General features: G+C 41.6%; 2 protein-coding genes across 8 annotated transcripts in view; both read left to right on the top strand.

Moving 5' to 3' along the window:
- Positions 1-8,251, top strand: part of ITPRIP (inositol 1,4,5-trisphosphate receptor interacting protein) — a 40,721-nt gene extending 32,470 nt beyond the window's left edge. For all 7 annotated transcript variants that reach the window (XM_063434136.1, XM_063434140.1, XM_063434138.1 and 4 more), the window contains one exon: positions 6,227-8,251. In XM_063434136.1, the coding sequence (XP_063290206.1) occupies positions 6,227-7,823 (1,597 nt within the window). In that variant the 3' untranslated portion in view covers positions 7,824-8,251. The remainder of the gene's footprint in view (positions 1-6,226) is intronic.
- A 12,170-nt stretch (positions 8,252-20,421) lies between these two features.
- Positions 20,422-23,363, top strand: part of LOC134575545 (uncharacterized) — a 41,024-nt gene continuing 38,082 nt past the window's right edge. Inside the window, exon 1 of the mRNA XM_063434842.1 lies at positions 20,422-20,602. The gene's annotated coding sequence lies outside the window, so the exon portion shown is untranslated. The remainder of the gene's footprint in view (positions 20,603-23,363) is intronic.

The raw sequence follows: 23,363 nt of genomic DNA, 5'->3' as shown, positions 1-23,363 counted from the left end.
AGGTTTTTGACACAATGAGGACCAGAGGACATTTAACCAGTAAAGAGACAATACCTTTTGGGTTTTACATAACAGAGCACTCCGAGACGGTACTGACCTATTTTAATGCATTGCAAGAAAAATATGCAAAGCAACAAATCCAAAATAATAATTATAATCCAAAATAAAAATATTAATAATTATAATCCAAAATAAAATAATAATAATCCAAAATAATAATAATCCAAAATAATAATAATCCAAAATAAAAATAATTATAATTATAATCCAAAATAAAATAATAATAATCCAAAATAATAATAATTATAATCCAAAATAAAAATATTAATAATTATAATCCAAAATAAAATAATAATAATCCAAAATAATAATAATCCAAAATAATAATAATTATAATCCAAAATAAAATAATAATAATCCAAAATAATAATAATAATAATCCAAAATAAAAATAATAATAATTATAATCCAAAATAAAAATAATAATAATCCAAAAAAATAATAATTATAATCCAAAATAAAAATAATAATAATAATAATAATAATAATAATAATAATACAAAATAATAATAATTATAATCCAAAATAAAAATAATAATAATAATTATAATCCAAAATAATAATAATAATTATAATCCAAAATAATAATAATCCAAAATAATAATAATCCAAAATAATAATAATCCAAAATAATAATAATTATAATCCAAAATAAAAATAATAATAATCCAAAATAACAAAATTAAAAAAAAACTTGTTAATGTTCTATTTGTTTGAAACCCCACACACTACAAGGTTTGAGATTCTCGCACTCAGGAAGAACCTTGGAAAATCAAGAACCTCTTATTTTGACATATTGGGTTCAGCCTCAGGCCTTTAGACACCCTCGCTAGCCACTCCTCGCTGGATATACCCCCCTCGTCCAAAACTTCCCACCATATAACACCTCTCATTCTTAGTAACCCCAAAGCAAAGAGATTAGACAGCTTGATGACAATAAAAATGTTACTTGCTGGAATGAAACTTTAGCACACCATAACCACTTTACTCAACTATTGCACTCAATCTGACTTCATTACGGAATGGGAGATGGAGCACAATAAAAAGAAATAGTAAACATATAAACATAGAATGTGATGGCAGATACGAACCATTCGGCCCATCTAGTCTGCCCAGTTTTCTAAATACTTTCATTAGTCCCTGGCCTTATCTTATAGTTAGGATAGCCTTATGCCTATCCCACGCATGCTTAAACTCCTTTACTGTGTTAACCTCTACCACTTCAGCTGGAAGGCTATTCCATGCATCCACTACCCTCTCAGTAAAGTAATAGTTGCTGACATACCATCCTAATGCAAAGTACATTTACTCAATAGAAATTGTAATCATGGACGATCTGCAAGGGTAGAAAGGCAGACAAATGCTTCTGAAAATGTCCCATGGAGAGCATACCATAATGGTGTATATTTCTATAATACCCTCTGAAAGAACACTATCGCGTTAGGAATACAAACCTATGTTTCTAATGCTATATCCAACCGGATAAATAAATCCCTAGATCTATCGTAAAATAGCAGAAAATGGTGAAGTTATGAATTGGGCTGAAAATAGCCTCTGTCTCATCAGTGACCTCAAAAGATGCTCAATATCTTTAATATGCACATCACTGTGCACGGAGAATAGCTACAGGAATGAGATGCAGTTTGATTTAATTACAAAGAGGGAGATTTATCAAAATATCGTCTCATTTCTGAATGTGCACCATTTATTTTTTTGATGCAAAAGATTTATAGATATTTCAGCCAAAGAAAATCATCTCTTTAATAAATATTAATACAGATTAATGATGGTGTTTAACCACCATTTTTCAGAACATTGTGATAAACAAAATATTTAAAGCTTTACTTCAGTATTTTGAAGTGATGATGGTGCTTGGAGTCTGTATGTGCAGAGTTTTGTATTATTTTGATTGTATTTATTAACGCGATCTAAAAAGTGACGGATTCATCACAGTAAATTCCACCAGTTTTCACAGAAATGTCTATTTTACAATCCTGGCAGATTTCATTTTGTGCAGAAATATTCATTAGATCTGTTGTGTTGGTGAAATAACTGCGCATAGAGATTTGCGGGAAAGACTGCTGGTGTAATTCAAAACGTTGCAGGATTTCTTTTAATGTTTGTTTGTTTGTTTCCATTTCATTTGTTGTTTTGTGTGATTGTCAAACATTCCCTAACAAATCAGGACATATTTCTTAACAACTAGAAAGTACAGAGATGCTGCCGGTAAGTATACCCAGTGTCGACATAAAACAAATGCAGAGTCTATAAATCGGCATAGGAGCATTTAAAATGCATTGCTTGTTGGCCTGGCTCTGAAAGAGTTAAACTGTCCTGACTTCAGCTCACATCACTACCATCCAGCAGGACCCCCGGCACTAGGCCAGCCACTTAGAGTAAATGGAAGTGTTTGGAACAGTGAGAGCCAAGCACTCCCCAAGTCGCCTCCTTTCGTGCGCTGTCCTGCACCTCACCCTTCCCTGGATCCAGGTCAAGAAGCTGTTGTTTTGTGTCTGGTGACAATGAGGAAACAGAGGGTGTAGCAGCTGTATCAAGGCTTCCGGCCCCTGATCATATCATAGCTTTCACTCACTACAGGATGTGCTTATGGGGCTGTGTGAGACGTGAGCTGTGGATACTGTGAGTTATATTTGCAGGAGATTTACTGGCCTATTCTGAGATACCCCCCCCTCGGCTCCAATTATCTTCCTGCAAAACTATCGCAAACCGGTGGAAGCTTTTTTTTTTTTTTTTTTTACCTGTACCCCTTATTGGAAGAGCTGGCACATTATTCCCACAGTGGGAAGGACAGAGAGATGTCTCTGTCTGGAAAGATTTATCACCACTTGGAAGATTTCCAGGAAAGCTTTTCAGGATTCTGGATACTTTGTTGCCAGGGATCCTGTCTGTTGCAGCCACACAAAAAAAATTGTGGGTTAATAAATTCATCTTCATTTAAAGGACCACCAAAGTCACCCAGACCACTTCATCTCAGTGAGGTATCTCAATAAATGATGTATTTCAATGACGTATCTCAATGATGTATCTCAATAAATGGTGTATCTCAATGACGTATCTCAATGATGTATCTCAATAAATGATGTATCTCAATGATGCATCTCAAGAAGTATTCAATGATGTACCTCAATGAAGTATTCAATGGTGTATCTCAGTGACGTATATCAAGGACATATCTCAATGAATGTAAAGGTGGTGGTGTAGGGTTTCTACTCTCACCACACTGCTCCTTCAAACCTCTACCCACCCCCCTTCACTCTTTTTGTCATCATTTGAAATCCATTTGATTCGCCTTTTCAAACCCTTCTCTGCTAACATTGCCGTTATGTATCCCCACCCCGGTTCCTCTCCTCTAATATTCCATCCTTAATTCTTGGGCACTTCAATATTCCCATTAACCCACCCTTGACCTCAGCAGCCTCTAAACTACTTTCAATTACTTCCTTCCTTGGGCTATCGCAGTGGGCTAATTCTCCCACCCATGTAGCTGGCAATACCCGCAACCTAATTTTCTCTTATGCATGTACAGTATCTAATATCTGCAACAATCCATTTCCTCTCTCTGATCACCACCTCTTATCATTTGCTCTCGAGTACCCACTCACCCAACAACTTCAGCCTAACCCCCTCAACTCAGGAGGAACCTTAATTCTATTGACCTCCATCAGCTGTAAGATGATATTGATTCACAACTCCTATCCATCCCTTCCCTCTCCTGTCCCTCACCTCTGCCTTGAACGCTGATGCCCTGCTCCAAACATGCACCTCGGGGAGGACACACCCCCCCCCCCCACCATGGCATACTAAATCAACACGCTATCTGCAGAGTTGCTCCAGCTGTGCTGAACGCTCCTGGAGGAAGTCTCGCACCCAGTCAGACATTCTCCATTATAGATTCATATTGTGGTCATACAGCGCAGCCTTTGCCCTTGCCAAACAGTCATACTTTTCCATATTAGTTCATGCTCCCCCAATCTCCGGCGTCTCTTTGACATCTTTAACTCTCTTCTTTGCCCTGCTGTGGTCACCCCCCAGACTAACCTTACAGCTGATAGCTTTGCATGCTACTTTACCGACAAGATTGAACAGCTAAGAATTCTCACCACCTTGCCGTTCTCTTTCTCAACCACATGTAGATCATGCCTTTCCTACCCTTCAGACTTTCTCCCTGGCTACTAAACAAGAGGTGACTTCGCTTCTCCTTTCCTCTTGCCCTACCACTTGCCCGCTTGATCCTGTCCCATCTCACCTTATCAGATATCTCTCCCCGTCTTGTGAATCCTTAACACACATCTTCAACTGCTCTCTCTCTTCTGGCATTGTCCCTACTGACCTTTAACATGCCACTGTAGTACCTATCCTGAAAAAGACATCTCTCAACCCATCCTCCCCCTCTTACTATTGTCCCATATCCCTGCTCTCTTCTCCCTCAAAGCTTCTGGAAAGACTTGTCTTTACCCGTATGTCTCACATTAGTCCATCCTTGCAAGCGCGCTGTCTTGGCGTTAAACTTGATTCTGGCCTCACCTTTGAGCCTCGCATCCAAAGCATTGACCAATTTTAGCCCCTCTTACATCTCTTCACAGACCCATAGGTATGCCCCTTCACGTTCTCTCTGCTCTGCCCGTGACTTTCTCGTGTCCGCTGCTCGCACCCATACGTCCAACTCATGCTTGCAGGACTTCTCCCGGGTGGCTCCCTTTCTATAGAATAGCCTGCCTACCGCCATCAGACTCTCCCTTTGCCTTCAATTCTTTAAAAAGTGCCTTAAAACCCATCTCTTTAGTTAAGCTTATGGTCTCCCAGAGTAACCTCTACCTCGCATACCTGTCTCTTGCTCTCTCCTAAAGGGCAGAACTCTACTCTCTCCACCAGCTCTACTTCTCTCCCACCTTATTTGATTGTTATTTCCTGTCCTAACGTGTCTTATACCCCACCTACTATAGACCTCCTATAGACTGTAAGCTCGTTTGAGCAGGGTCCTCTTCTATTCCTGTAAGTTTTCTTGTAATTGTCCTACTGTTAAATCCCCCCTTATAATATTGTAAAGCGCTACGGAATCTGTTGGCGCTATATAAAGGGCAATAATAATAATAATAATATTAATGCTGTATCTCAATGCTGTATCTCAATTCTGTATCTCAATGATGTATCTCAATGCTGTATCTCAATGATGTACCTCAATGAAGTATCTCAATGCTGTATCTCAGTGACGTATCTCAATGATGTACCTCAATGACGTATTTCAATGATTTATCTCAATGAAGTGACCTGCTTCTATGGTCCTGTAGGGTCAACCCTTTCTCAGTGTAAAACATTACATTACATTGCAGTTTTGTGATACTGACAGCCACGGTTGGTCCTTCCTGCTGCAGTATCCGGGTACATTTCCCCCAACGTGTCTATGTTAGATCAGACATAATAGAGAAAGTAACGCATGCTGCATATTCACGTGTGTCAATGTCTGGGCATTTCAGCTGTCCTTTCATTCGCTGCTCTCAGCTGTGACGGTTTAGCTGACTTCATTCCCTCCTACATTATCTTACTCTGTGAATGTAACCCAACCTGATTTGGTGCATCATCCTTTTCAGTGAGTTTGTCAGGGCTACCCACTAATCTGTGATCTGCCAGGAATTGGTGCATTTTAAATTGTGCATATGTATAATTGGCTGCTTGTATGAGTGAAAGGCTAACTCTATAGGCCAGGGTCTAATGAAAGCATTCGGGATATTGGGCAGCCTAGATGGGCCGAATGGTTCTTATCTGCCGAACATTCTATGTTTCTATGTTTCTGGCTGCCTAATGAAGCTATGTGAATGGCACTTATTAACTAATATCCTGCCCGTGTCCGGAATTCCAGTGCTCACTTTCAAGCTGTCTCGCACAGAAAGATACGTCCCATTGACTAATACATATCAGCACAATACATATTATACTCAGACAGTACTGGATAATATACCCCGCTAGGTAATATATCAAATTAAATGATGTATCAAATAGAAAATATAGCACTAGATAGTATGATGTATTTACACATTAGTTATTTTAACAATGGAAGACACATCTCGTAAAAATTGTAGCTAACTGTTAAACTCATATTTCAGTATTACGGCTGATTTTCTGCTTTTTTGTTCATATCTTTCTTTAGGATTACCATGCAAGCTGGAATTTTCAAGGTGTTTCTGGTAGTGATTACAGGAATTGTTAACCACCCGCTACTCTTCCCCCAAAACAATGCCACTCTGCCAGCTACGGATGAACATCTCCTCCAGAAAATGAAAGAGCACGAGGAGAACATTAAAAGTCAGCAGCTACAACTGGAGTTGCTCATGAATAGCGAGGAGTCGCAGGAGGAGGAGCCAAAAAAAGATATAGAGGCCTGGGATTTCTGGAGTGCCTTGTCAATGGCGATATTCCTGTTGATTGAAATATGGCGACAAGACTTTCAAGGTGGGAACACACAAGATCACGGCAAGGAAGAGGATGAGCTGCAATGTTTAGGTAATGCCTGGCAAGGTGTGTCCCTCCCAAACAAGACTATGTTGGCTATTTTTTATGACCAGTATATAAGAAGTGCCATTTACGATACTACCAAGACCCGTGAGTTTGTAGAAGGCTTTGCAGATGATTTGCTGGAAGCTTTGCGAAGTGTTTGCAACCGTGACACTGATATGGAGGTAGAGGATAGTGTCTGTGTTGGGAGCACGTATGAAAACTGGAGAGTGAATAAGCCATTAGTATGTGATTTGATTGTTCCCTTTGCTCCTCCAGAACCATATCACTTTAAGTGTCAGCCTTGGGTCACAGAACAATCAATTTTCCCAGGCTATGGGACAATCCGAGTTTATGGACCTGATGATGAAGCAGCAGGATGCGTCTGTGGAAAGACCAAACTTGGAGAAGACATGTTATGTCTTCTTCACAGCCAAGATTTTCATGTCAAGAAAAATGACGGGGATATGGATTTACTTTGCTCCAAAAACTCTAATTTCTTATCTACCGATCGGGTGATGAAATGGTTCCAAACTTCAGTAACAAAAGCTTGGAGTAAGATTTCTCACAAATATGAATTTGACCTCACTTTTAGCCACTTGAACTCTCCAGGAGCCTTAAGAGTAAAATTTAAATCTGGGAAAGTAATTAGCTTCAATATTACCCCAGTGGTTCAGTATGAAGACTCTGACTTGTATTTCATCTCACATTTTCCAAATTCCCCAGAATTATATACTGAGGCTTCCAATATCCACTGGATTCTTTCCTTTGCAGTGTATGAGAGGAGATTCCTCAAGGAGATTGCCAAGTATCTACCTGCAAATTCCTGCCACCTTAGCTGCTTACAGATAATGACTTTCCTTTACTCCAAACAGTGTCACCTAACTGGGCCAAGCGGGCTGACCACTTACCATCTGAAAACAGTTCTTCTGCATCTTTTGCTGAGCCGACCGTCTGCAGATTGGAACATTGTAATGTTAGAAGAACGTTTGAGAGATATGTTCATGAGTCTGGAAAAAAGCTTGCTGGAGAAGAAACTCAACCATTTTATGGTGGGGAATGGCAAACTTCCTAATTTTGTTAATCTTCCAGAAATCTTCCACTACACAGAACCTCTGAACCTCTTCCGGACATTTGTCCTAAACCGAGATCTTTACCAGAAAACTCTGGCAATGTTTTATGAAATGCTGAAGAATGCCAGTGTTTTGATAAACGAATATAGCATGCAGATACCCGCTGCAAATGGAAAGTAGTCATCCCATTAAGTATGGAATAACAGCCTGTGGATCTCTTCTAAAAACACCAGCATATTTGAATTGTGTTACGTTCACATTCAATGAATGTATAAGGCAGCTTCTCGAGATTGTAGAGATAAGGAGATGCAAAGCTGCTTAAAATGAATGTGACTATTTCATGTACCGGGGGGGCACTGTTTTTTTAATTGGGTAAAAGCTCTACAACTATTAAAGGAAACCTCAAATCCCAGGATTTTTAATTTTCTGTTTATTTATCCAATTAATTTACCAAATGTGTGTTCGTAAGGGGAAAAGTCAAATGAAATCTGTACTACTGTATTTACTTCTATCCTAGAACTGAGAGCATACATGCTAATTCTTTGTCTGTCATTGTATGCACTCTTCGCAAATGACAGGGAGCAGAGACAGGGTAGAGAACCCCAAACAATAGGTGTCTCAGATAGTATTCTACTGTTTTCGTCTTTTTAAAATGTTTTTTTTTTTTCTTTGCTTTATTAAATATGTCCGATTTTTTCATTTGTTACTTCTTTTGTGCCCTAATTATTTAGCACAGTCTTCTATTTTTTTTTTCACCAGAAAAGTGTCCGGTGTTACTTTCCTCTTTTCTGCCACAAAATTTGGAGCTGTTTTCTTAAAAGTATAATTCTGCTAAATGTTTTTACAACAATATGATACAAATAGCATAAGGCTATCCTAGACTTAAGATAAGACCAGGGAGTAATGAAAGTATTTGAAAAATTCGTCAGGCGAGATGGGCTGAATGGCTCTTATCTACCGTCACATTCTATGTTTCACATGAAGAGATTGGAGACCATAAATTAAAAGACAATATTCAGGACACTTAGATACATCTCTTCCAATGTTTGAATTTCTCCTCCTCTAATAGAAAAATTATTGCAATGCATCACCTGCATATCTCGAGGCGGACTTTGTAAAGTCCGCATTGGGCACAGAAATTCGAGAAATCGTGTTTCCACAGTTATCCCAGAATTCCTTGCTTGACATGCAAATGAGCAGCCACCATGTTTCAGTCTAAACTTTGTGATTCTGTAGATACCCGTAGCAATGGGCACTGTATTAAACAGCTTTTTTAAAACCGTAGCATGGGTTGTGATCCGTGACCAAAAACAGATATGGACTGCAATTTCAACCATGTGTGTCTCATCAGCATGGTGCCAGTTCTGGTTTGGAAGATAAAGTCTATCTGAGATTACCTGGTGCAAGAAATGACGGTGTTAAGACCAATCCGCAGACCACAACACATAATATGGTTTTAAAAATGCTGTGTTTAAAACGGCGTCCATTGCAAAGGCTCACCACAATCTATCTGGTCCCTACCTCACACTCCGATCATTGTGAGCCGTGGTGGTCCCTGGATTGAACAGGGCTGTGATGTCAATTGCTAAACTGTTACACATTGAATATGTAGTGTGGCAGCACACACAGAGGGCTTTATATGATAGGGTAAACGAATACCATGTGCAGCTGTATTCCTGTTTCTTTAAGGGCGGGTAGAGGAGATTTATCAAGGTGCAAATAGTTGCTGTTCTGGGGCAGTCACCATAGCAACCAATAGAATGTCAGCATTTAGCACTTTGCACCTAAAATAGCACAAATTTTACCTTAATTTCTCTCCTGTGGAGCAAACATTATTAAACATGTTCCCTGCTCGTTGAAAAGGCTAATTTCTGGAATACTGTAACAATTCACAAACTGGGTAGCTGGAACTCACCACATATTGCGAATCTGGGTTTTTACACCTGACTAGGTACAGGCAGCAGCTATATTGTGCTGCACAGTGTAATGGTAACATATCTGTGAGTCACACAAGCTAGCAGTTATGAAAAGCCAGAACTCGTAGCTGTCTCTTTCTATCATGTCAGACTGTCAGGAGACATTCACACATTAGATAACTGGGAGACAGCACTTTCTGGCTAGGAAGGATTGCCAACAACCACTCCTGGACACGCTATTTCTACAGATAAGATACTGTGTGATCTGATATTAATCATTCACGCCATGCAGCAAATTATCTTTGTAAAATATTGTAGCATATACTTTCTACATACCTCAGGGCAACACTATTCATGTGCTGCACAACAACATGGAGAGGGATTATGTGTCCATGAAAATATGATGGATTTGTCAACCCTAATCACAGCCTGTACTGTGTGCTATTTACTGTCACCTCCCTAAATGTGGTTATTCACACCGTGTGAGTGTTGTCACATTGAGACCCAAAATACAGACATTATTACAAAATATAAGAGTTGGAAAAATACTGCAAGTGATGGTTAGACCTCAAAAATATATATTTCCAAATATAGTAAATATTTAAAACACTGTACACATCTGAATGTCCCTTACACCCAGCCAGGTATAATATGTCAATTACAGCTTATTTCTCATTATTATAACCCACATTCCAATCATTTTATTGAGTTCTCATCCACTTTATGCTATACAGTTATTATTTTGGACCTTGTGATAGACTTACAAAATAAAGGAAAGAAATAACCCAAAACGTGTTGGTCAGTGAATTGTGTATACAATCCATATTTTGTGAATAGCAATATTTTAGGCGTCTGTTTTAATGAATATATGTTACTATTGCACATTGCTCACCCTAGTTTATATTGCTGTGGGTTTATGTTTGGGTCCTTACATAGAGAAAATTGTGTTAATGATTTACTGTACGTCCAATATCTCTGCTAAATGTATCCGTCTGGTTAAAACAAAGCATCAAATTTATTTGAAATGACGATCAGCAATGTAGCTTGTCCTGAACACCGAGATCCTTCTCCGAATCCCCGGCCCTGGTCATCGACAAGATAATGTGTTGAGTCGGAGGTAGATGTTGAAAGAGAAGTCGTTATTGGAGACGAAAGGCAATGCTTTCACTGAACAGAGTCTTTATCAAGTCATGAGTTGAAACGTTGCCTTTCGTATCCAGTAAAATGATCCTTTGATGAAAGCTTGTGGACCAGGACCTCTCTTTCAATTTCTGTTGGAAACAAAGTTCTGCCATATTTGTCCATGTGACTTGAATGTGTGCACTCCCTAACTTATAGAGTGATAGTTGGTCATTCAGTGTTGAGAAAAAAGCACTTGACAATGAACACACATGGTGAGACTTGGGCCACAAAATTAGCTCATTTGAGTTTTTATTTTGCTTGAACAAGTGCTGGTGATCCATGAAGTCACATGAGCTTCAGCAGTCAACTGTCAAATCTGGTTACAATGATTTCACTGCAAACGACTGACTTGGAAACAGAAACATTGTTTTGTTTTTTAACAGGTTTAAAAGGATCTTAATTTAGGCAATCCCTTGTCTCAAACCCATGTAGGATTTCTCCCAGAAACTAATCTGGGTTCGACACTCTCGAGATATAAAGAGTGGACTGAGTTAAAATCCACACCGATTTTCAGGCATGACATTCTACTTACCGTAATCCTTTTTTATAGTCTTTATCGAGCTGTTTAAAGAAAATTATATAAAGAATGAAAAAGTGAATATAAATAACAGGAGTGCACTCTCACATGAACAATTAATAGCATAGCTAACACGGTGTTTAAGGATAACAGTAAGATTCCATGAACCAATTCCTGCAGAGCCAGTCTGGGAGTCTTCCTAGGATTCCTGCCAGAGAGTCGGTGCCCTGTCCAACATGGCCCCTGATCTCCTTCCCTGGACGAAGATTGCTCTATTAATTCAATGTCAGGTTTATTGCCAGAGTTTCCAAATCAAATCTCACATTTATTAATATCAGGTGAATATAGATAGAGAGCAAGCTAGGACCCGGCACACAGCGGGTTTAAAGGTCCTGGCAGGTGCCTTAATCCAACACCTTGGATAACTCTCATCGGAATTTAATAGAACTTTGTGCCAGACTATAGGAGTGTCTGTCAGTGTGAGATATAGTCTGTGTGAGAGACCGTCAGTGTGAGAGACCGTCAGTGTGAGAGACAGTCAGTGTGAGAGACAGTCTGTGTGAGAGACCGTCAGTGTGAGAGACCGTCAGTGTGAGAGACAGTCAGTGTGAGAGACAGTCTGTGTGAGAGACAGTCTGTGTGAGAGACAGTCTGTGTGAGAGTCTGCCAGTGTGAGAGTCGGTCTGTGTGAGAGTCTGCCAGTGTGAGAGAGTCTGTGTGAGAGACAGTCTGTGTGAGAGACAGTCTGTGTGAGAGACCGTCAGTGTGAGAGACCGTCAGTGTGAGAGACAGTCTGTGTGAGAGACAGTCTGTGTGAGAGACAGTCTGTGTGAGAGTCTGCCAGTGTGAGAGTCGGTCTGTGTGAGAGTCTGCCAGTGTGAGAGAGACTGTGTGAGAGACAGTTTGTGTGAGAGACCGTCAGTGTGAGAGACCGTCAGTGTGAGAGACAGTCTGTGTGAGAGACAGTCTGTGTGAGAGTCTGCCAGTGTGAGAGACAGTCTGTGTGAGAGACCGTCAGTGTGAGAGACCGTCAGTGTGAGAGACAGTCTGTGTGAGAGACAGTCTGTGTGAGAGACAGTCTGTGTGAGAGTCAATCTGTGTGAGAGTCTGCCAGTGTGAGAGACAGTCTGTGTGAGAGACCGTCAGTGTGAGAGACCGTCAGTGTGAGAGACAGTCTGTGTGAGAGACAGTCTGTGTGAGAGACAGTCTGTGTGAGAGTCAATCTGTGTGAGAGTCTGTCAGTGAGAGACAGTCTGTGTGAGAGTCGATCTGTGTGAGAGACAGTCTGTGTGAGAGACCGTCAGTGTGAGAGACCGTCAGTGTGAGAGACAGTCTGTGTGAGAGACAGTCTGTGTGAGAGACAGTCTGTGTGAGAGTCAATCTGTGTGAGAGTCTGTCAGTGAGAGACAGTCTGTGTGAGAGTCGATCTGTGTGAGAGACAGTCTGTGTGAGAGACCGTCAGTGTGAGAGACCGTCAGTGTGAGAGACCGTCAGTGTGAGAGACAGTCTGTGTGAGAGACAGTCTGTGTGAGAGACAGTCTGTGTGAGAGTCTGCCAGTGTGAGAGTCGGTCTGTGTGAGAGACAGTCTGTGTGAGAGACAGTCTGTGTGAGAGACAGTCTGTGTGAGAGACAGTCTGTGTGAGAGACCGTCAGTGTGAGAGACCGTCAGTGTGAGAGACAGTCTGTGTGAGAGTCGGTCTGTGTGAGAGTCTGCCAGTGTGAGAGACAGTCTGTGTGAGAGACCGTCAGTGTGAGAGACTGTCAGTGTGAGAGACAGTCTGTGTGAGAGACAGTCTGTGTGAGAGTCAATCTGTGTGAGAGTCTGTCAGTGAGAGACAGTCTGTGTGAGAGTCGATCTGTGTGAGAGAGACTGTGTGAGAGACAGTTTGTGTGAGAGACCGTCAGTGTGAGAGACCGTCAGTGTGAGAGACAGTCTGTGTGAGAGACAGTCTGTGTGAGAGTCTGCCAGTGTGAGAGACAGTCTGTGTGAGAGACCGTCAGTGTGAGAGACTGTCAGTGTGAGAGACAGTCTGTGTGAGAGACAGTCTGTGTGAGAGACAGTCTGTGTGAGAGTCTGTCAGTGAGAGACAGTCTGTGTGAGAGTCGATCTGTGTGAGAGACAGTTTGTGTGAGAGTCGGTCTGTGTGAGAGACAGTCTGTGTGAGAGACAGTCTGTGTGAGAGACAGTCTGTCTGATAGTCTCAAATTTTGAATGGACAAAGAGGGACATTTTAATTTTAGGGGTACGAGGTGGAGCTAACCCATAAGTGGTGCTGCCATGACGATTAGCCATGAAATATGTGTTTGCAAAACACAAATTAAAACCTCTGGTATGTCATATATCACTGGAGGATCTCCTGAGCATATAAAGTGACCAAAGATATGCCCTGACATTGGTATACTCTGATTATTGAAGTCACTCCATTCACGCAGACGCTGAGAATTGCTGACCCACCTAACCCACCACTGGTCCACCCACTCGCATACTTACATAGCATAAGAGACTCTGTAGTGCACAGTCTATATCTCACTGGGAAATGATATCTTTACAACGTTTGTCCATGAGAGTTTGACGTATGGATGTTTTAAGCTGAAAACTTCATTTTATATATTTTGTAATTTTCTTGCTTTTATTATTGATGCCCTGGATATATATATTTTCATCCTGCATAGACAATATCGACTATTTGAGATGTAAATTAGCACTAATAGTTTGGGGCTCTGAATGTAAATGTAACATATTTTGAATAGATTTCCGGACAGACAGCGTTCGCTATCCTAGCTTACTGGCAGAGTTAGCTCAATATGTCTTATTTAGATCGTATTTTCGTTCTCTTTATCTCTTTGCATCTGAAAACACGACTTCATTGATGAATGGCTGTCATACATGGCTGCATGTCAAAATCTGAAAAAAGAAACCAATCCCTCTCCACGTGTCATTATATTACAATACTGCATGACGGACAGAATGTACAGTGACAATACTCTGGCCTTCGCCAGTCCCTGTGCATTGTGACAGCTTCATCATACTTCTCCAGCTTAATATCCTGTATGGGCTGATGATAAGAAAGGGAATTATAACTTTTCCTCACACAGTATTAGGAGTAACGTGTACAGAGGAGATAAGTATAAAACACACTTACATTCACTCAGTTCCAGGGTAGAAGGTGCTGCCAATGCTGCCATACTATTGAAATGCTCAGTTCGTGCCAACACCAAGCATTGTCTTCCCTAGGTTTCTAGGCACATGCACACAGTTAATGGTGGCACAAAGGGGTTTATGGGAAATGTGGAATTTGCATTGGCTGCCAGGCCGTGCCAGCAAAGTATTGCATTTGCATACAAACCCAAATATATATTAAAAACCAAAAGCACAAGTATTTAGGAACTTTTAGTTCACTCTGATAACGTGCCATTACTTCTTAAATTAGATTTTCTCAATAAAGTAAGGCAGAAAGGATCCTGGCTCACAGCAATTCACACCTAGAACACATTTCTTAATTTCTACATACATAATGGGTGACCCACACCTGGGATGAATGCCAGGATAACTACTTACTGGCATGTATAGTACCTACTGTACAGTTTGGTGGTGGAGGGATAATGGTCTGGGGCTATTTTTTTTAGGGTTTAGGCTGGGACCAACTTAGTTCCTCTGATGGGTCATCTTAATGTCAAATGATAACAATGTTTTCAGGCCCCACCTTGGGGCCCTGGGTTCTGTTTCTGTGAGTGGTGTGTGTTGACTGAGTGTTGGGTGTTTGAGAATGTGTGTGTAGTGTCTGAGTGTCACAAGTGTGAAGGAGGGTGAGGGTTGTATGGAGAGGAGGCGTGTATGGAGAGGAGTGGTGTATGTGTGTGATGGCTGAATTTATTTTGTGTGTAGGGAAGTCTAAGTGTGGCTGAGTATTGTGTGTGGGTGTGGGTGTATGCACCCCCTCCTGGTTACCATCCCTTTCGGTCCAGTGGATGCCGGTGAGCAGGGTCCTTTGTGGTCCAGTAGAGGTAGAGCAGGATCCCTGGTGTTCTAGTGGGGTAGCTCCATCGTCAGCACCAATATCAGCTACACAAACAAACACACTGCAAATGTGTTTTCATATAGAGCTGATATATGCTATGGTCGTTGCTGCTGCCCAGGAGTAGTGGGAGTTTGAGCGCAGGAATTATTTTTGTGTATTTGCATTCCCTTTTGTATCACACAGTCATGCACTCATGTTACAATGCTGCCGCACACCCCATGTGTTCCCTATTAAGGTTTAATGTAGGGTTAAGTATGTAGGGGTTTAGAAAAATACCCCTCTCTGTCTCATTAGCGATATCTTTGCCAGAAGCTCAAGGAAGCAAGGTGAATAGTCAGTGTAGGACCCGTCTAGGGAGGTCTGCCTTGACATGGCAGGTGGGCATTCCCTCCAATGGCCATTGGAGTATCTAAATAACCTCCATGTATTTAAATATGCATAGGGATTTGGGATAGTGCGCAGGTAACTCTTTTTTCTTTGCAGGTTTTGATAAGGTGCTAAGCACCGCGCAAGGCATTAGACCTTCCCCCTTTCAACACGCTGGATGTCCTTAAGCATAAGGAGATCCAGCATTGTTTCACAGAGTCAAACTCTGGGAAAATGTATGAAGCGCCTCTAGTGATTATCTGGTAAACAGCCACTAGAGGCAGTATTATTCCAGCAAAATAAACGTAAATACTGCAGTTTCTCTACAACGATATATTGCATTGCAGGACTAAGGGAACAGGGATGCTGCACCCAGACCACTTCAATGAGATGTCCCTTTAATAAAGACATTACAGAGTGAGGTGAAACAAGTTAACCTCTATGTTTCTAACCCAGAGTATCATTGCCAATTATTGCCCTCTTCAACCTATTGTTCCTGTAAGTTTTTGTAATTGTCTCATTTATTGTTAAATCTCCCCCTTTGATAACATTGTAAAGCACTACGGAATATGCTGGCGCCATATAAATACCAGTAATAATAATAAAAATGTGTGTAAATAGTTTAACAGGGAATAGATGTCTTGTGCGGACACACTTGCATTCAGTATCCTGTTTTTTTGTAACATTGAAGAACAAACATTCCACTTGTGACCACAAGGCTGTGCTATAATCTACATTATGCAGAAGAATTTCACCATAAATCAAACAGACTGAAAACACTATTTATTAAAACAACTACAGCTATAAAGGGCAGATTATTACCTTTCACAGAAACCATTGGCTCTCTAATTAAACTATACCCCGTCTCCGTTAAAAGTTACTCAGGAGACATTCTTGTAACGGTGTCAGTCTGTATTCTGGGTCAGAGACCCACTGAGGGGTTATTCTCTACTAATTGTCATGGGCTGACACCGACATGGGAACAATGACAGTGACTAACGGGGAAATGGAGAATATTTCCTGATCTGATGTTGTAGGCTGTATTTCGCTGGTCATGAGTCAATTCATTACAATTCAGAATAACGTGTAAAGTGTCCGGAATTCAAGGGAAAATTTCAATTTTTAGCCAAAATAGTTCAATTTGAAAAATTCATCAAGTCAGCTATGTTTCAAATATTTTGGCCAAACAAATGCAGAAGAAATTAAATCTGAGTTATAGATGGGAATACTGCATGATCTATCTAGTAAACCTGAGATTGTTGATAGAATCTGACAGTTTATCACTTGTTTATCAGTGATGATTTCATTGTTATGCTTTGTACAATGTTTGTGATTTTCAGACAGTGTTTGCATTGTTAACATTTACTGTGTAAAATGTAATCAGCAGACACATACGACAATAGATAGGAGGAGAATATAGCACCATTACCTGCTCACAATCCCTACAAGTTTTCATAACTCCAAAGTGTCCCTCTTTAGGAGGGACAGTCCCTATTTTGTGCCAAGATCCATCTGTCCCTCTTTTCTATCCCAATGATCCTCTTTTCTAGGAGCTCCATATTGTTGGTGTGTCTGAGTGTATAACAGAGCTCCACAGCAATAATACTCCCAGTAATGTGTCTGAGTGTATAACAGAGCTCCCCAGCAATAATACTCCCAGTAATGTGTCTTAGTGTATAACAGAGCTCCACAGCAATAATACTCCCAGTAATGTATCTGAGTGTATAACAGAGCTCCACAGCAATAATACTTCCAGTAATGTGTCTGAGTGTATAACAGAGCTCTACAGCAATAATACTCCCAGTAATGTGTCTGTGTATAACAGAGCTCTACAGCAATAATACTCCCAGTAACGTGTCTGAGTGTGTAACAGAGCTCCACAGCAATAATACTCCCAGTAATGTGTCTGAGTGTATCACAGAGCTCCACAGCAATAATACTCCCAGTAATGTGTCTGAGTGTATAACAGAGTTCCACAGCAATAATGCTCCCAGTAACGTGTCTGAGTGTATAACAGAGCTCCACAGCAATAATACTCCCAGTAACGTGTCTGAGTGTATAACAGAGCTCCACAGCAATAATACTCCCAGTAATGTGTCTGAGTGTATAACAGAGCTCTACAGCAATAATACTCCCAGTAATGTGTCTGAGTGTATAACAGAGCTCCACAGCAATAATACTCCCAGTAATGTGTCTGAGTGTATAACAGAGCTCTGCAGCAATAATACTCCCAGTAATGTGTCTGAGTGTATAACAGAGCTCTACAGCAATAATACTCCCAGTAACTTGTCTGAGTGTATAACAGAGCTCCACAGCAATAATACTCCCAGTAATGTATCTGAATGTATAACAGAGCTCCACAGCAATAATACTCCCAGTAATGTGTCTGAGTGTTTAACAGAGCTCCACAGCAATAATACTCCCAGTAATGTGTCTGAGTGTATAACAGAGCTCTACAGCAATAATACTCCCAGTAATGTGTCTGTGTATAACAGAGCTCCACAGCAATAATACTCCCAGTAATGTGTCTGAGTGTATAACAGAGCTCCACAGCAATAATACTCCCAGTAATGTGTCTGAGTGTATAACAGAGCTCCACAGCAATAATACTCCCAGTAATGTGTCTGAGTGTATAACAGAGTTCCACAGCAATAATGCTCCCAGTAACGTGTCTGAGTGTATAACAGAGCTCCACAGCAATAATACTCCCAGTAACGTGTCTGAGTGTATAAGAGAGCTCCACAGCAATAATACTCCCAGTAATGTGTCTGAGTGTATAACAGAGCTCCGCAGCAATAATACTCCCAGTAACGTGTCTGAGTGTATAACAGAGCTCTACAGCAATAATACTCCCAGAGGCTGCTTTGTTACATGCTGCGTGGCTGGAGGGCTGCTTTGTTACATGCTGCGTGGCTGGAGGGCTGCTTTGTTACATGCTGCGTGGCTGGAGGGCTGCTTTGTTACATGCTGCGTGGCTGGAGGGCTGCTTTGTTACATGCTGCGTGGCTGGAGGGCTGCTTTGTTACATGCTGCGTGGCTGGAGGGCTGCTTTGTTACATGCTGCATGGCTGGAGGGCTGCTTTGTTACATGCTGTGTGTCTGGGGCTGCATGGCTGCTTTGTTACATGCTGTGTGTCTGGGGCTGCTTGTTGCATGCTGCATGGCTGCTTTGTTACATGTTGCATGGCTTAGTAGATGAGAAGGTTTGCACAGGCTGCAGATATGCAGCTTTTGAATGCTGATTTTTCATATAGCCCAAAAGAAAACATGCAGAAAATAATACATGCAAGCTTGCTTTGAGGGAATATTTTTTTCCAATGAGTGTTCATTTAAGATGCATGCCAGGCCTAGGTGAGGAGATTAACCATTTCCTTACCAAAGGTGTCCCCAGACATGTCATGGAGTAATTATTATTAGACACAGACTGCCCATCCCATGCCAGGAATCCACTCTCCTGCCAGAACACATCCATTACACAGCAGGTATTACAGCCATCCGCCATTAACCCTTCCATTGCCTTACACAGGGTGTGTGAAATGCTGTTTCAGGCTCATCTAACCAGCAGCTATTAACTATTTCAGTCTTGCAGTCATGTGTGCAATGTTCCATCAGCTAATCCTCAGCAGGAAATTCAGCTATTAACCCTTACAGTCTCAAGGTAAACCAGTAGGGGCCACCCTGACCAACATTGTATCATCCCCAGCTATTAACCCTTTCAGTCTCAAGGTAAACCAGCAGGGGCCACCTGGACCAACATTGTATCATTCCCCACCTATTAACCCTTTCAGTCTCAAGGTAAACCAGCAGGGGCCACCTGGACCAACATTGTATCACCCCCAGCTATTAACCCTTTCAGTCTTAAGGTAAACCAGCAGGGGCCACCTGGACCAACATTGTATCACCCCCAGCTATTAACCCTTTCAGTCTTAAGGTAAACCAGCAGGGGCCACCTGGACCAACATTGTATCACCCCCAGCTATTAACCCTTTCAGTCTCAAGGTAAACCAGCAGGGGCCACCTGGACCAACATTGTATCACCCCCAGCTATAACCCTTTCAGTCTCAAGGTAAACCAGCAGGGGCCACCTGGACCAACATTGTATCACCCCCAGCTATTATTTAACCCGTTTAGGTGACCCAGGAGTGTTGTGTGCAGTACAGCAGTGATCATATTTACCCTTTTCCCTTGATTAACCCTCTCAGCACCGTATTGGTGCAATGCTAACGCTGGTTAATGCTCCTGTGTTAGCAAATTGGGTGCTAAGGAGTATGTCGACCCCTGTGCTGTAAGGGTTAACAGAACCAATGGGATTCCCCTGTTTTCATGTTGGTCAGTTTGACATGACGATTGCTGCCTGTAGCATCCATCCCTAGGAAATTCCCCTAAAATGGATTCCTGTGAAATTACTTCACAGAAATAACATTATATCAGTGGCCACTCCTTCCTGCTCACTCTACCCATACTACCTATAGGCTTGTCCCTACCTGCCTTGCATTTGAGGCTGGACTCACAGGAGGAGGGACTCACCTGGACCCTCCCCGAGCCTGCCTTTCAGGTGAGGCTGGACCCACTTGGACCCTCCCCGAGCCTGCCTTTCAGGTGAGGCTGGACCCACTTGGACCCTCCCCCAGCCTGCCTTTCCGGTGAGGCTGGACTCACAGGAGGAGTGCCTCACCTGTCCCCTCCCCCAGACTGCCTTTCAGGTGAGGCTGGACCCACTTAGACCCTCCCCCAGCCTGCCTTTCAGGTGAGGCTGGACTCACAGGAGGAGTGCCTCACCTGTCCCCTCACCCAGCTTGCCTACCTGCCTCCCTCCTCCCAGGTGTCCCGTCCCTGACGTATTGTGGGTGTCTCACCTGGCCAACTCCACACCAGGAAATACCTTCACCCCCCCATAAGACTACACTGCTTCTGACCTCTGACCCCTGCACCTTGAACCCAGCACAGGGGAGAAGAATGTAAGTTTACTTTGATCCCCCTTAAATCTTCCCAGGTAACACAGGTAAAGCCAGAAATTCCTTTAATCTTTCCCTACCCCCCTCCCTCCCATGCCTCCTTCCAAGTGTGAGGCAGCTTTTAATCCTAGAGCTGTCAGGAGTCCCCTGTAACTCATCGCAGACTCAAAGGGTTAATATTTTCTGTAAGGCTTTCTAAGCATATCTATAACCCCCTATGACTGTTTTTGTTTTTTTTCTTTTTTGTGACAAAGTAAATGTCTACAATTTCACCACCAAGTAAGCTGTGAAATGTAACTGTGATTAATGCAGGTATGAAGGCTAAAGTAAGTCGTTAAAACTCGCATTTTAATTTTAAGAGAAATGCAAATAATGCGCAGCATTAAATCGATGGGGGTCATACGGCCAATTTTATTCATTTGCTCCCCTGCGCCGCATTCTTATATGTAAATACCATACCACTAGCCTTGTCGCCTTCGTTTCGGGGAGCTCAGAGCTTGTCAGAATCTCCGCCAGATGTAGGGTAATTTTAGAGAATTTTTCTAACTTTATTTTTATACACCGCAAATGTTACGATTTTGATCTAAAAAATTAGATTTTAAAAAAGTTGTGGAATTGGGTACAAATAAGCCAAAAAAAGTAGAAAAGAAAAACATTTTCTTTAAATTCCTAAAAATTCTCACTTTAGTGAATGTGTCTAATTATGGAGAGATTTTCGTAACCCCTCACCCTCAACATCTGCGTTCTGGGAAGTGGGCCACTGTGGGCTGTGTAAAAGAATCATGTAACCGGCATGGGGTGCGAAGGGTCAGTCTGAAGAATTGGCAAATCACCCAAGCATGAATGATGGAGGGCTGCCGCCAATCAGGGTTATTTACTAACCTGGGAATTCAAAGTGAATTTTAAGGCCAGAGCAGCTGAACTGAAGGAATCGCTGAACTTTTCCAGTTTGATTGTTTTAATCTTAAATTCAAAAGTCACTTTGAATTCTCTCATTGGTAAATAACCTTTGTTTGTTTAGAAATCTGCGATGTTTGTTTACAAAACTGGAAAGCTTCTCCAAGCAAGTCACATTTTTAATTAAATTTTCTGACATAAAACTTGCAATGACTTTGGATTCTCCCCAATTCACGCTTCAGTAAATCATTTATTCTGATGGTTAAACTTGCAAGGTGGGTGAGTGTGCTGGGAGTAGTAGTCTGCGAAGGCAGGAGTGTCTGTTTTTGCTGATGTCTGGGTGTTATTGGTCATTGTTCAGTAGAACGTGCTTAGTCAGCGTGCTATGATTCATGGCTTTGTCCCAGGCTGCACGTATGCGGAGACACTGTGCACTGATTTTAGGCAGGGTCAGATTTTCTGAATAATCCACCTGATTTTCATTGTGTGATTTTTTTTTTTTTGGATAAAATTCCTGTCCCGCGGGAATACTGTAGGGTACATCTGCTTCACTGTGAGTCCCAGAGAAGTGACCCTGTTTTGTTACATAGGTAGGTTAAATGTAGAAGCGTTGCATGTTACTTTGCCTTCCCATAATACCCTAGGCAATTCATGTTTTGCATTTTCTGTAAAAGCGCAGTACGTGTGCAGGAGTCATACATGCAACTCTAAAAAAGGATTAAAGGAACACTATAAACACCATGACCACCGCAAAACACTGAGTGTCTTGGCATCCTCCCACAGTATGTAGTCAAATGGTTTGAAAATTTACCTGGGGTCCGCTGGGGGTGTGCCCTTGCTGGCTCTGAAATCGGAAGCCCCTGTACTGAGCCAAACCTTGAGGTGCTGAGCTACACTGATTGGCTGAGAGTGCTCCGCTGACGCCCTACGACAATTTGCTGGCCGTATACGCAAGGCCTGGCTCGGTGGAGCTAACCGTAACTCCTTGCAGGAGACATACGGGTACTTTGTGGACCCCAGATTAGTTTCCTAAACTAGTTAATTACTTACTATAACCACTACTGGGTTCACTTGTCGTGTTCCTGTAACTAATTTACGTGTTATCTAGATTTAAAAGAAAAAGCACAATCCATAGATATATGGTTGTACAAAAACCTCATTAGTTAAAGTTCCACTTCGACTCACACTAACAGATCTAATGCACACTGTGAGCGTTCAATAAATACCTATATTCTTACCAGATTATTAGCTCTGGCTAAACTCTTGTTCCTGCTACATCCCCACAACCTTGGCCAAGCAGCTCAAATTGCAAGCTCTTTGGGGGTCTCCTGGTAGAAATAGGATTGTTTACCCCGTACACCCATATCCAACCACACAGAAGGTTTATATTTAGTATGAGGTCATGTTGTTGCATTTATGACATTCTAGTTACTCCAGATCATGCAGGTACTTCCATGATAAAACTCTTACCTTCTATTATAGCACAATAAAATCATTCCATGACTCTGAAAAATATATAAAATGAATGACGCATGTCAGAAATGTCTGTCTTTATGTGAACTGCATGTCAAAAAACTGGTTTGTTGTAAAGAAGAATTTAGTGCACTAATGGCTTGTACGGGACATTTTTAAACCATTAGTAGAAGCCTTTCTAAACAGAGCTCTTCAAATCCTTCTCATTGAGCTGTAATGCAGTCACAGAATGTCTATGGGAGGGCTTGCTGTAGCTTCAGATACTAGATCTGCAGCTATTTATTGTATACGAAGATATCATACACCCCCCAAAGACAGCCTTCAAAATCAATAACATGCACATTTTATTGGGGGATGGTATATCTATTAATTGCATTACTTTAAAAGTCGAGTG

This window comes from Pelobates fuscus, chromosome 10 (assembly GCF_036172605.1).
Source record: "Pelobates fuscus isolate aPelFus1 chromosome 10, aPelFus1.pri, whole genome shotgun sequence".
Lineage (NCBI taxonomy): Eukaryota > Metazoa > Chordata > Amphibia > Anura > Pelobatidae > Pelobates > Pelobates fuscus.
This window is presented reverse-complemented; position numbering and strand designations above follow the sequence as displayed.